Genomic DNA, 13,084 nt, shown 5'->3' on the forward strand with positions numbered 1-13,084 from the left:
TCAACTTAATAAATTATGTTAACCAGCTATGGTGAATGATGAGCCTTCCTCAAACCACAGAACAACAGACTTCATCGTTGAAGCTCTAAAAGAGCAGGAATCTATCTCTTCCAATTCTCTTCTGCTGGGCACCATCTTCTGGCTCTGCTGCAGTCTCTCATTCATAATTCTTCCCCTAGACCAAGTTCTTCTTTTTTACTGACCTCTAGGACACCTGGCATGCATTCCTCTTCTGACTGCCTTTGTTGTCTGAATGCTGAAATAACATCACTGAACTAACCTCTCCTAAAGAAGACATTTGTCATCAGAGGGAAATCCTCGATGAGGATTAACCTGTCTTTAAAAGATCATGAGTAACTGGCATATGAGATGGCATGAGACTAAGAAGTGTTCCTTTGAGGTAGACCCACAATGGTCTGTGTGCTTGTCTGTCCGATCATATCACCAATTATCAAATCCTGGTGCACCATCGCTTCCCATATTTCACACATCTGATTTTTCTTAAATAATTATACTGTTCCTTTGTGAGGATTAACCCATCTTTAAAAGATCACGCGTAAATCAGCACAATCTGAAAGATTCAGAGTTTTTCTACCTTTCTCTCGGCTAGGCACAATGATTATCATCTCCAGCCTTGTTCTTCACAGCCACTCAATCGTGGTCCTTGCAGTTTTGCTTCACTCCACATATACCATTTCATTTCCCTTCCCACAGTCACTTCCTAGAACAGATATATAGGGAGGCCCTGCTTTGCATGCTAATGAGGGACCACAGAAATGACTGCAAACAGAAAATGGAACACGATCTCGTGCATCAAAGGGGAACGTTCCGACTGTTCTGTGACTTTTAAAAATATTTTGTCAAAACATTAAAAACTATTGTAGGTTATACATGTACAGGAACATTTTCAAAAATACTAAAACTAATATTTATTATGCTGTAATTTAAAACATCAGACACACGAATCAATATTTTATTTCTTTGTAAAAATCTTATGGAGTATAGTTTGAAGGACGCTGGCCCTCCTCTTCTCGTAGTACTTACAGTGCAGAGTGAGCTATACCTTGACAAACTGTCATTCTCCTAAGTTTGAATCAGCTTCCAACTATTTATTCTTTGTGCTTTCAATGTCATGAAATACCTCTGATAATTCCTTTAATGTGAGTTTTGTTTGTTTTGTTTTGTTTTGCCAGTGTCACTTTCCTGGGACATCTTTATCCTAAAATGAATGAACATGTCTATTTTCATTTATGTTGTTAAGTCTGCCTTCCCTAAGTTCCTCAGGAATGCCTCAAACAGTGGCAAATTACCTCTGATAACTATTTCTTCCATAGCTCCATTTACACTCAATTTGAATTTCACTTTCAGAGTATATTAGTCAGCGTTCTCCAGAAAACAGTATACGCACACACACAGAGACATAAATATTTATCTCATCTTATATATATGAAGATTTATAAGATATATAAAGATTTACATAGGTATATATGAAGATTTATTTTATTATGGAAATTGGCTTACACAATTAGAGAGGCTGAGAAGTTCCACCATCTGCATTCTGGAGAACCAAGAAAACCAGTGGAATAATTCAGTCCAAAGTCCAAGTCCAAAGGCTGGAGAACCACAGTGCCAGTGTCCAAGTGCTGGAGAAGATGGATGTCCCAGCTCAAACAGAGGAAGTAAATTTGCCCTTCCTCCACCTTCTTGTTCTATCAGATGATGCCCACATTGGTGAGGGTGATCTGATCTTTACTCAGTCTACTCATTTACCTGATAATGTCTTCTGCAAACACCCTCACAGACACACCAGAACTAATGTTTTACCAGCTGTCTGGACATTCCTTAGCTTAGCCAAGCTGATGCATAAAATTAACTAGCATTCAGAGTTCTCTATTTTTGTTTTATTTGCTGTGCTTTTGTCTTTGTGGCACTTCATTGTTGGCCAATTTTCTCTTTTGATTAGACATTTTTGAAAATGTTATGCAGGTTTATCACTGGAAGAAAAGGAAAAAACACAGCTACATGGTTTGCTGCCAGTGTGTGAATTGAGTAAAAGATGTGGGGCCGGGCGCTGTGGCTCACACCTGTAATCCCAGCACTTTGGGAGGCCAATGCAGGCGGATCACGAGGTCAAGAGATCGAGACCATCCTGGCCAACATGGTGAAACTCTGTCTCTACTAAAAATACAAAAATTAGCTGGGCCTGGTGGCATCCTGTGGTATGCTAGCATTATTAACACTGGAAGTTCTTTTGAAGATTTTGAAAGTTTAATTGTCATGAGATTTTTCCAAACTAAGTTCATGATATGGATTTTTAAATTGTATCTAATTTAAGTGACATTTCAATTCAAATCTAAATCTAAAACTGACAGACCTGGTGATTTCAGGTAATTAATTCTTTTTTGTTTTGTTTGAGACGGACACACACCACCACGCCTGGTTAATTTCTATATTTTTAATAGAGACGGGGTTTCACCATGTTGGCCAGGCTGGTCTCAAACTCCTGACGTCAGGTGATCCACCCACCTTGGTCTCCCAAACTGCTGAGATTACAGGCATCGGCCACCGTGCCCGGCCTCAGGTAGTTCTTTATAGCAGTGCGAGAATGGACTAATACACTTGGCTATCAAAATGAAAACAATCACGAAGGCAGGGTCCCTCCTCACCTCTCCACATCCCTGTCTTGTCTGGAACTGCCTTGGGTAATGCTCAGCCGGGACCAGCACATTACAGAAGGCAATGTCCACGTGCTGGGATCAGCAAGGATGAGCTTTCTGTCTCAGGGGTAATAGTAAAGACTCTAATCCAGCACCACCTCGAGGGCTTCAGGCTCACTTTCTGTTTGCTTGAAGTCCACGATGTGCTCACGAAGTCTGCACTCCTTTGAGGCCTCAGCAACGGTGTCCTGGAGCTGAGCTTCCAGCTACAAAACAAAGATGCACTTGTCATTAACGCAAAGTAAGCACGGCGTTACCAGTTAGATCTTCCCCAAAGGACTTGTAAGAGAACAAGACCTTAAAGGACCTTTGTATTTTTTCACCCTTTATCAAATCTTATCACAAATTAAAGTTTCAGAAATACACTGCAGGGCTCAGCTGAAGTGGTTGGTTAGTAAGAAAACAAGTTTAAATTCGAATTTAAGTTGATATTTTGAGATGAGATTTCAAGAAAGGGTATTGACTTGTGAAAACAAGTACTTCTGATTTCTGTAGAACACTGATTCATTTTTTAAATGGACAATTTCAAACACACACAGAAGAACAGAAGAAGAGAGAGTAATGAACCTCCTGTGGCACCCAGCTTTGACAGTGAGGAGAGGACCTTTTTTTTTTTTTTTAGACAAGAGTCTTGCTCTGTTGCCCAGGCTGGAATGCAGTGGTGTGTGATCTCAGCTCACTGCAACCTCCACCTCCTGGGTTCAAGTGATTCTTATGCCTCAGCCTCCAGTTTACCTGGGATTACAGGTACACACCACCTCGCCCGGCTAGTTTTTGTATTTTTTTTTAGTCGAGATGGGGTTTCACCGTGTTGGCCAGGCTAATCTCAAACTCCACCTCAGGTGATCCACCCACCTCAGCCTCCCAAAGTGCTGGGATTACAGGCAAGCCACCGTAGTCGGCTGACAGTGAGCAACCTGAGCTGAGCTTGCTTCATCTCTGCCTACGCACAAACCATTTGAGAGCAAATCCCAGGGAAGGTATCACTGCAACCGATGTGGAATGGTAATCCTTAGTTAGGGGTTTCATTAACTTTGAGTTGTAACTGGCTACAACTACAAATACATTTAGGTTGCCAAATAAACTAAGAAGAAAACAAACAGATATCCTGCGGCTAAACAGCAAAGAGCCCTGAACTTGAGCATGTGCTTTCAGACCTTCTCATTTGTGGGATTCATTAAGTAAATTTTAATAGAATTTTTTTGAGACAGATTCTCACTCTGTCACCCAGGCTGGAGTACAGTGGCACAATCTCGGCTCACTGCAACCTCCACCTCCCAGGCTCAAGTGATCCTCCCACTAAGCCTCCTGAGTACTTCATACTAGATGTGCACGCCACCACACCCAGCTAATTTTTTGTATTTTTGGTAGAGATGGGGTTTCACTATGTTGCCCAGACTGGTCTTGAACTCCTGAGCTCAATTGATCGGCCCACCTCGGCCTCCCAAAGAGCTAGGATTAGAGGTGTGAGCCACTGCCCCTGGCCTTTAATCAAATTTTAAAGTAAGCATTGCTTAAAACATGTCACTCATCAACAGCAGAACATTCAGAATACCTAGGGCAGCAGTTCTCAAATTGTGGGCTGAGAACCTTGGGATCCCGAGACATTGTCAGAGAATAAATACCCTCTACTTACTGAAAAGGGAATTTTTAAAACTTAGTACCACAGGAACCTCTTTTAATAATTAATTAGCTATCTGTGGGAACCAGGAGTTCTTCATGTACTTCATCCGGAACAGTGTATCAAAACAGATTGAGTGCAGAAACAGACATGAGAACCCGAGCACGTTCTATTAAGCCAGATATTAAAGAAACATTAAAAAATGTAAAAATGCGGCTGGGTGCGGTGGCTCATGCTTGTAATCCCAGCACTTTGGGAGGCTGAGGAGGGCAGATCGCCTGAGGTCAGGAGTTCAAGACCAGCCTGGCCAACATGGTGAAACCCCGTCTCTACTAAAAATACAAAAATTAGCCACGTATGGTGGTACATGTCTGTAATCCCAGCTACTCAAGAGGCTGAGGCATGAGAATCGCTTGAACCCAGGAGGTAGAGGCTGCAGTGAGCGGAGATTGCGCCACTGCACTCCAGCCTGGGTAACAGAGCAAGACTCCATCTTAAAATTTAAAAAAAATGTAAAAATGCCATTCTTCTCACTAGATTTTTAAAGAAATAGTTACTTTTCTTTACAAATGTTACATTAACATGTAATGGGTTTTTGTTGTATTGAAAGAGTTCTCAGTTTTGATTTCTGCCATGGTGCATATTGAGAGCTGTAATCCACATAAGTAGAAGCTCTTTGGGATCCCCAGTAATTTGTAAGAGTGTAAAGGAGTGCTTAGGCCAAGACGTTTCAGAAGCACTGGTCTAAAGCAAGTGGCTTGAAGCGTGCTAGACTATGATTTGCCTTTCTACTGCCATTGGCCCTTTATGGACTGCAGGTGCTCTTATTCAGTTAAGCCGGGCCATATCACAGCTCAGCATAAATACCCTCTACTTACTTAAAAGGGAATTTTTAAAACTTAGGAATAGGAACCTCTTTTAACAATTTCACAAATAGATATTGAGGGATGAGCACAAAATAAACGCTTGGCAGATCAACTTACTTGGGTTCACATAAAACTTAAGATAATTTTAAGGTAATATACATAATGCAGCCCAAGTTTTCAAAGATGTTTTATTAAGGTCATACAAAAGTCCAATCAATACCATCGCTGAAATATCTAAATAGCTTCCTCCTTTTCTTTTTGTTTTTTGAGAGAGTTTCACTCTGTTGCCCAGGCTGGAGTGCAGTGGCATGATCTTGGCTCACTGCAACCTCCACCTCCCATGTTGAAGCAATTCTCCTGCCTCAGCCTCCCAAGTAGCTAGGATTACAGGCGCCCACCACCACACCTGGTTAATTTTTGCATTTTTAATAGAGACGGGGTTTCACCATGTTGGCCAGGCTGGTCTCAAACTCCTGACCTCAGGCCATCCGCCCACCTCGACTTCACAAAGTGCTGGGATTACAGGCATGAGCCACTGCGCCTGACTAAACAGCATCCTCTTTCTGAGCTTCTTGGATCTTCAGATCTCCTGCCACATCGTGTCAACTTTCTGCATGGCTACTTCCATCTCCTCCTTCTTGTCCCACACCTTCTGCTTCTGGGAGTAGAGCTCTGCCATGAGCTCATTGAGCTCCAAGAACTCCTGCAGGGCCAGCTTTTGCTGCTGATGGGCATCTTTCAGTTCTCCGGCTTGGGGTTTCAATGTCTCTGAAGCTTCAACCAATTGCTGAAAAAAAATTATAGATGTTTTATGTTTGCTTAACAAAGGTCTGGAAGGCTGGACATTTAGTCTTACACTATATTAAAGAGTTACAAGTGACAGCCAGTGCTGGTTACGGATTAAAGCCACAGATGGGAGAAATCCCCTGCTTGGAAAAAGCCCTGTGCTCACCTCACCCCAGCCAAACATTCAATGGGAAGACAACCTGGGCTCAGGTGCTGAGCAACAACCCAACACCAAGAAAGACCCTGCAACTGCACGGAGTAGCTTACAGCAGGACAGCTGGCTCTGTAACGCCAACCTCTGCCCAAGGTCTTCTACACAATTGCAAAGGTGAATAAAGCATTTGGGCACTCAATCTAGTTACTTAAACACAAGCAGACGCAGAAAAAAATACATAGGCAAAGTGCTGAAGATTTAAATCAGGCCAGGCACTCATGCCTGTCATCCCCGCACTTTGGGAGGCTGAGGTGGGAGGATCACTTGAGTCCAGGAGTTCAAGACCAGTGCCTGGGCAAAATAGTGAGACCTCATCTCTTAAAAAACTAAAAAAGAAAGAAAAGAAAATTAAGAAGAAAGAGATTTAAATCAAAGACTCCCTGGGTGGAGGGCCACAAGTAGGACTTACCACAAGTTCAGCTGCACTGACAACCCAACCTTACCACTTGCTGCACTGATGACCCTGGCCTCCCTGCAGCTGATCTGGCCAACAATCTGGCTGTTTAGTCACTGTCACACTTGCTGGACTAAGACTGGAAGTGACGAGACCTGGAGCAAGCTGGCAGGGCGGCTCCCACATGGGGAGGAAAGGCCTCCGCAGGCCTCTCTGGGTCCAGCTCAGAGTCACTGTCAATGTGTCAAGCAATGAGACACTGCCCAGCCCACACTGCACTCCCAGACAAGTCGTGCAGGGGGACGATACCACAGATGATCTTAAGCAATGTGGGTTTAAAATGTGCCACCTTTTAGAGGACAGATCACAAACTACAGGTCCAAGGACTTCAGTGCATAAATGAATGTATTTTAGAAAACAGATCCTATGCAGTGGGCTGAGATCGCATGGCTGCAGCCTGGTGACAGAGAGAGACTCTGTCTCAAAAAAAAAAAAAAAAAAAAGAACCTAATTGTGTTATTACTATACTTAATGGCATTTGAATATAAAGTTCACATATCTTACTAGAAACCAAATTTATAAAGGAGTTATGGGGGAATCAGCCACATTTTAACATATGTCCTCTTTTGCAGTTCCTTGTCATTACTAAGATGCCCCTTCTAAGAGCAGGGAGCATGGTGTAGAGAGAAGGGCGAGGTCACTGGTGTCAGGTGCAGCGTGTCACTGCAGATAAGACAGTGCCCTCTGGACATCGTTCCTCATTCAGAACGGGTGGGGGTGGGGGAGTTGCTGCTTACTCCGCGGGGTTGAACTGGAGATGGCAGATGATGACTGTGAAGTGGGTGCCTGCTGCAGGCAGCATGCTGAAAGGCACCCATGGCAGGGAGCCAAGCCCAGCTAGCTGACATGGGCTGTGTAGCAACTGGGCACAGCAGGGGCCCTAGAACCAGGCTTGGCCCTGGTGTCCTGCATGCAGCAGGGACAGTCCATGAGCAGGAGTCCCAGGAAGGTCTTTAAACATCTGTATGAACTGAACCTTACAAAACTCTGCAAAGCCTCTTAAGCCTTTCTCACCCAGAACCGAGCTGCCTACCTTGTGCGGGTCCTCCTTCTCCTGCCACACCATGAGGTGCTGCTTCTCTGGCCCCCGTAGCTGCTGTGTGAAATCTTGTCGGGGCGCCGCCTTGTCCTCAAGTTGTCACTCAAGCCTGTTTAAATACGAGCAAAAGAGGAAATAATTTGTGTTCCTTTCTGTGTAGCAACTATATGTAAACGTTGTTAGCTGACTTATTGAAATGATTTAATAATTCACAGGACTCTTTTTTTTAGTGCTGTATACTAAATAAAATACATAAGGCAGCAATACTTAGGGGCCAGAAACACTGTTTACTACAAGTCAGTTATGGAATCGTAACTTACAGTAAAAATGGGCATATCCAAGGCTCAATTTTTCTTTTGTCATTTACAGTAGAATAAATAGTTTGTTGCTAATCTTCTGCACTCTCTACTGGGAATATGTGTTACTTTTATAATCAGAAAAATAAATATTGCAGTCATGTAGCATATAATGATATTTCGGTCAACAACAGACAGCCTATATATAACAGTGGTCCCATAAAGTTATAATACTATATTTTTCCCGTAGCTTTTCTGTTTTTAGATACACAAATCCTTGCTGTACAGGTCTGTAGCCAAGGGGCAATATGCTATACCATGTGGCCTAGGTGTGCGGTAGGCTGCACCACCTTGGTTGGTCTAAGTACACTCTGTGATGTTCTCACATCAACAAAATTACCTGATGATGCATTGTCGAGAATGTATCCCAGCCGCTGAAGGACGCATGGCTGGACTGAAGAGCACCGTGTGATGCGGGCTACAGCTGAGTTCTGTGCATCATGTGGTTGGAGCCCTGAGGAAGGGTAGGGCTATGGACTGAATGGTGTCCCCCTCTGCCAATATTAGACGCCGGAGCTCTAATCCCCAGTGTGGGAATTTCCCTTTCAGGAGGGAAAGTTAAGGGCCTGATTGGCCACCCTCCAGGGAGATGCCATGATGGGATGCTGCATCCTAGTGATGAGCTGGGGGTAAGCCAGCATGTCTCCTCCAGGGCTTTTCCCAGACCTGAATACACACTAAGATGATCGTTATGGATGGAAGAATCAAACTGGGAAGAATCACACACCTGTAGTCCCAGCCTACAAAAAAGGCTGAGGCTTGGGGATCACTTGAACCCAGGAATTTGAGTCCAGCCTGGTCAACATAGTGAGAACCAGTGTCAAAAAAATAAATAAATAAAAAGGAAGAGTCAGGTGACTGTTCCAAACTCCTCCAAAATGGGTATTGGGTCCCCACTCTGCTCTTCCCGGGACAGGGGTGTGCCTTCCCCTTGCCTGTTGGCCATAAACCCACTCCCTCTCACTAAAGAAATAAGAAAAGAAAAAGTGTTCACAGCACTTTGAGTTATGTGAGGTGTGCAGAACTTATCAGGCCCAGAGAGACAGGAATATGGACTTCAGTTACACTCCTTGTAACTCATGCTCTGGGGTGACTACTTAAAGGCATTTTGTTCCTGACTAGCTCAACCATTTTCTTCCTGTTCCTGGAATTTGTGATATGAAAGACAATGTAGACAATGTAGAGACAATAAATAGCTTTTTTTTTTTTTTCAGACAGAGTCTCGCTGTGTTGCCCAGGCTGGAGTGCAGTGGTGCTATCTCGGCTCACTGCAAGCTCTACCTCCCGGGTTCATGCCATCCTCCTGTCTCAGCATCCACAGTAGCTGGGACTACAGGCACCCGCCACCACGCCTGGCTAATTTTTTGTATTTTTAGTAGAGACGGGGTTTCACCGTGTTAGCCAGGATGGTCTCGATCTCCTGAGCTCGTGATCCGCCTGCCTTGGCCTCCCAAAGTCCTGGGATTACAGGCATGAGCCACCGTGCCCGGCCTTCTTTTTTTTTTTTTTTTTTGAGATGGAGTTTCACTCTCTTGCCCAGGCTGGAGTGCAGTGGCGTGATCTCGGCTCACTGCAAACTCCGTCTCCCAGGTTCAAGTGATTATCCTACCTCAGCCTCCCAAGTAGCTGGGACTATAGATGCTCACCACTATGCCTGGCTAATTTTTGTATTTTTAGTAGAGACAGGGTTTCATCATGTTGGCCAGGCTGGTCTCAAACTCCTGACCTCAAGTGATCCTCCCACCTTGGCCTCTCAAAGTGCTGGGATTACAGGTGTGAGCCACCACGCCTGACCCAATAAATAGCTTACGTTATTTTAATATAAATTCCTCAGGCGAGGCCAGCCGAGGTGGGAGGATCCCTTCAGGTCAGGAGTTCAAGACTAGCCTGGACAACACAGCAAGACTTCCTCTCTAATTTCAAAATTCTTGGTAAACAACTTAGGAACTGCCTCTTCTTTTCCTTTAAAAACCCACTTATATCTGCTGCTAATATATTAAGACAACTTGCATCTCCAGGGTTGCACTTCTCAAACTTGGCCCAAATAAACTCTATTTTTTTTTCAAGATGGAGTTTCGCTCTGTCGCCCAGGCTTGAGTGCAGTGGCATGATCTCAGCTCACTGCAACCTCTGCCTCCCGGGTTCAAGGGATTCTCCTGCCTCAGCCTCCTGAGTAGCTGGGATTACAGGCATGCGCTACCATGCCTTGCTAATTTTAGTTTTGTTTTTTTTTTTTTTTTTTTTTTTTTTTTAGACGGAGTCTCGCTCTGTCGCCCAGGCTGGAGTGCAGTGGCACAATCTCGGCTCACTGCAAGCTCCGCCTCCCGGGTTCACGCCATTCTCCTGCCTCAGCCTCTCCGAGTAGGTGGGACTACAGGAGCCCGCCAACACGCCCGGCTAATGTTTTTGTAGTTTTTTTAGTAGAGACGGGGTTTCACCGTGGTCTCGATCTCCTGACCTCGTGATCCGCCCACCTCGGCCTAGTTTTGTATTTTTTGTAAAAACGGGCAAGGTGGGTCTCACCACGTTGCCCAGGCTGGTCTTGAACTCCTGACCTGAAGCAATCCTCCTGCCGTGGCCTCCCAAAGCACTGGAATTACAGGCATGAGCCGGTGTGCCTGGCCCAACCTCTCCACTTACGTTAATTTTGCCTCCTTTCTTCCTTTTTTTTTTGAGATGGAGTCTGGCTCTGTTGCCCAGGCTGGAGTGTGCTGTGGCCCAATCTTGGCTCACTGCAACAACTGCCTCCCAGATTCAAGCGATTCTCCTACCTCAGCCTCCCGTGTAGCTGGGATTACAAGTGCCTACCACCAGCCTGGGTAATTTTTGTATTTTTAGTAGAGACGGGTTTTCACCATATTGGCCAGGCTGGTCTCGGGAACTCTCGACCTCAGGTGATCCACCCGCCTCGGCCTCCCAAAGTGCTGGGATTGCAGGCGTTAGCCATCGCGCCCGGCCTGTTTTCTCCTTTTGGGTCACAAAAGTGATTGAATCCTGCCACTTCCCGGGTGCTGGGTGGGAACAGGGAAGGGGGTATAATTGCGGTGCTGCTGTGACTTGGGTAGATGGCGGGAAGGCCTCTCAGAGGCGGCCCTGTTTGCAAAGATCTGAATTAGGCAGGGAGAGGAGCAGGCCTGGGGCAATCAGGGAGAGGGCAGTGGCACACTGGGAGCAAGGCAATGTTCTGCGACCCACAGAGGCAGTGCAGTAGCTGTTCCAACCCTGGTCAGAAGACACCCCGGAAAGACCTCAGCACCCGCACAGCCTTTGATGACCCCGCTGCCTTCCCGCCAATCCTGCATCCAATCAGAGAGCGTCCCCACTACACGTGTTGAGCAACGGCCAATCAGAACTGGGGCCCGGCCCTCAGCCCGCCTCCCAGGAACTCTGAGCCAATGGTGGCCTGGCATCGGCGGGCCTCTCCCGTGCAGCGCTCGCGGGCAGGCGGTTGCAGTTGGGCGCTCAGCAGCTGTGGCAGCCGGTTGAGGTCTGGAAGTAGCACTGGGCTAAAGCAGCAGAGTTCGCCATGGTAAGGCCTGGGTCACTCCCGCCCCGCAGATGCCCAAGCAGACGAAGTTGGCCTCCGGTAGACAGAGGGATGTTGTTGCGGGCCTGGGCGCTGAGAGGAGGCCAGAGAAGGACGCAGGGTCTAGTGCGGGACAGGAGGACACGGGATCGTCTCCTGGATCTGCGGGTCCCAGGGCAGGGACGGCGGCTTTTGTTTTAGATGAAGCTGCCGGCCTTCAGTGGACGGGGACCATTGACAGTGACCCGTCCCCCAGAGAGCAAATAGTGGCATCGCCTCTTGAAGACGGGAGGGCGCTGCTCCCGCTTCACATGTCTTTGTGCTACTGGAAACGACTGAGGAGCCCCAGGAGCCTTCGCTGACGGGGGTTGGGGCTGTGGACATTGGTCAGATTAGGAATTAAGGCTCAGACGCTGCTGCAACTTGCCTCGTTCACCTAAAGGCAACCGTTAGGCCAGGCACGGTGGCTCACGCCTGGAATCCCAGCCCTTGGGGAGGTGGAGGCGGGCGGATCACCTGATGTCTGGAGTTCAAGATCAGCCTGACCAACATGGCGAAACCCCGTCTCTACAAAAAAATACAAAAATTACCCGGGCATGGTGATGCGGGTCTGTGGTTCCAGCTACTCGGGAGGCTGAGGTGGGAGGATCAGCCCAGCCTAGAACTTTGAGGCTGCAGTGAGTCGTGATGGCACCACTGCACTCCAGCCTGGGCCACAGAGACCCTGCCTCAAAACAACAAACAAAAAAAACAGCCTGTTAACAGATTCCCAAGTCTGAATAGCTGTGGTTTGTCAGTTATCCTTTTTTTCCTTTCTTTTTCTTTTCTTTTCTTTTTTTTTTTTTTTTTTTTGAGACAGCACTCAACAAATGCTCTGTTGCCCAGGCTGGAGCACAGTTGCAGGATCACGGCTCCCTGCAACCTTGAACCCCTGGGTTCCAGCAGTCCTCCCGCCTCAGGCTTCCGAGTAGCTCTTACTACAGGTGTGTGCCACCACACCTGGCTAATCTGTAAATTTTTCATAGGGACAGGGACTCACTATGTTACCCAGGCTGGTCTCAAACTGGTCCCAAGCGATCCTCTCGCCTCAGCCTTCCAAAGTGCTGGGATGACAGGAATGAGCCACCACACCCGGCTTGGCAGGGTTTAAAGAAACTACCAAAGGACAGTGCAGTGTCCCAGCACTGATGACGTCTGGGAGCCATTACACCCGTAGGCTTCAAGGGGTAGAGACAGGGAGTGGTTACAAGAAATTGAAAGGGTAGTTTTATGAAGAGGGCAACCTGCCAAAAGTGTGGCCTTGAGAGGGATTCAGGTCACCCACAGCAGTTGAGCAGGAAGGGGCCAAGGAGGGAGTACCCTGGCACTGCTTTCCTCCAGCTCCCCAGTATCCCACTGCTGCCTGCCATTGACCAAACCAGCAAGAAGCCAGAGGGCGAGGAAGGCCTCTGATGCTGTTCTCAAGGGTCAGCCTTTGAGAGCACAGAGCAGGTGGTGAATGATGG

At 46.6% G+C, this 13,084-nt stretch overlaps 1 protein-coding gene and 1 long non-coding RNA gene across 2 annotated transcripts in view; one reads left to right on the top strand and one right to left on the bottom strand.

Annotated features, from left to right (window-relative positions):
• Positions 1–5,707: 5,707 nt before the first annotated feature.
• LOC115831739 lies at positions 5,708–8,530 on the bottom strand. Its single transcript, XR_004027223.1, has 3 exons — positions 8,394–8,530; positions 7,692–7,806; positions 5,708–5,991 (listed from the first exon to the last, which is right to left on the bottom strand). It is a non-coding gene; the product is annotated as an uncharacterized LOC115831739 (long non-coding RNA).
• A 2,948-nt stretch (positions 8,531–11,478) lies between these two features.
• The window catches only part of LOC100587604 (tubulin alpha-3 chain), a 6,835-nt gene continuing 5,229 nt past the window's right edge, over positions 11,479–13,084 (top strand). Inside the window, exon 1 of the mRNA XM_003281744.2 lies at positions 11,479–11,582. Within this exon, the coding sequence (XP_003281792.2) occupies positions 11,580–11,582 (3 nt within the window). The 5' untranslated portion in view covers positions 11,479–11,579. The remainder of the gene's footprint in view (positions 11,583–13,084) is intronic.

The sequence above is a fragment of the Nomascus leucogenys genome, chromosome 20 (genome assembly GCF_006542625.1).
Source record: "Nomascus leucogenys isolate Asia chromosome 20, Asia_NLE_v1, whole genome shotgun sequence".
Classification (NCBI taxonomy): domain Eukaryota; kingdom Metazoa; phylum Chordata; class Mammalia; order Primates; family Hylobatidae; genus Nomascus; species Nomascus leucogenys.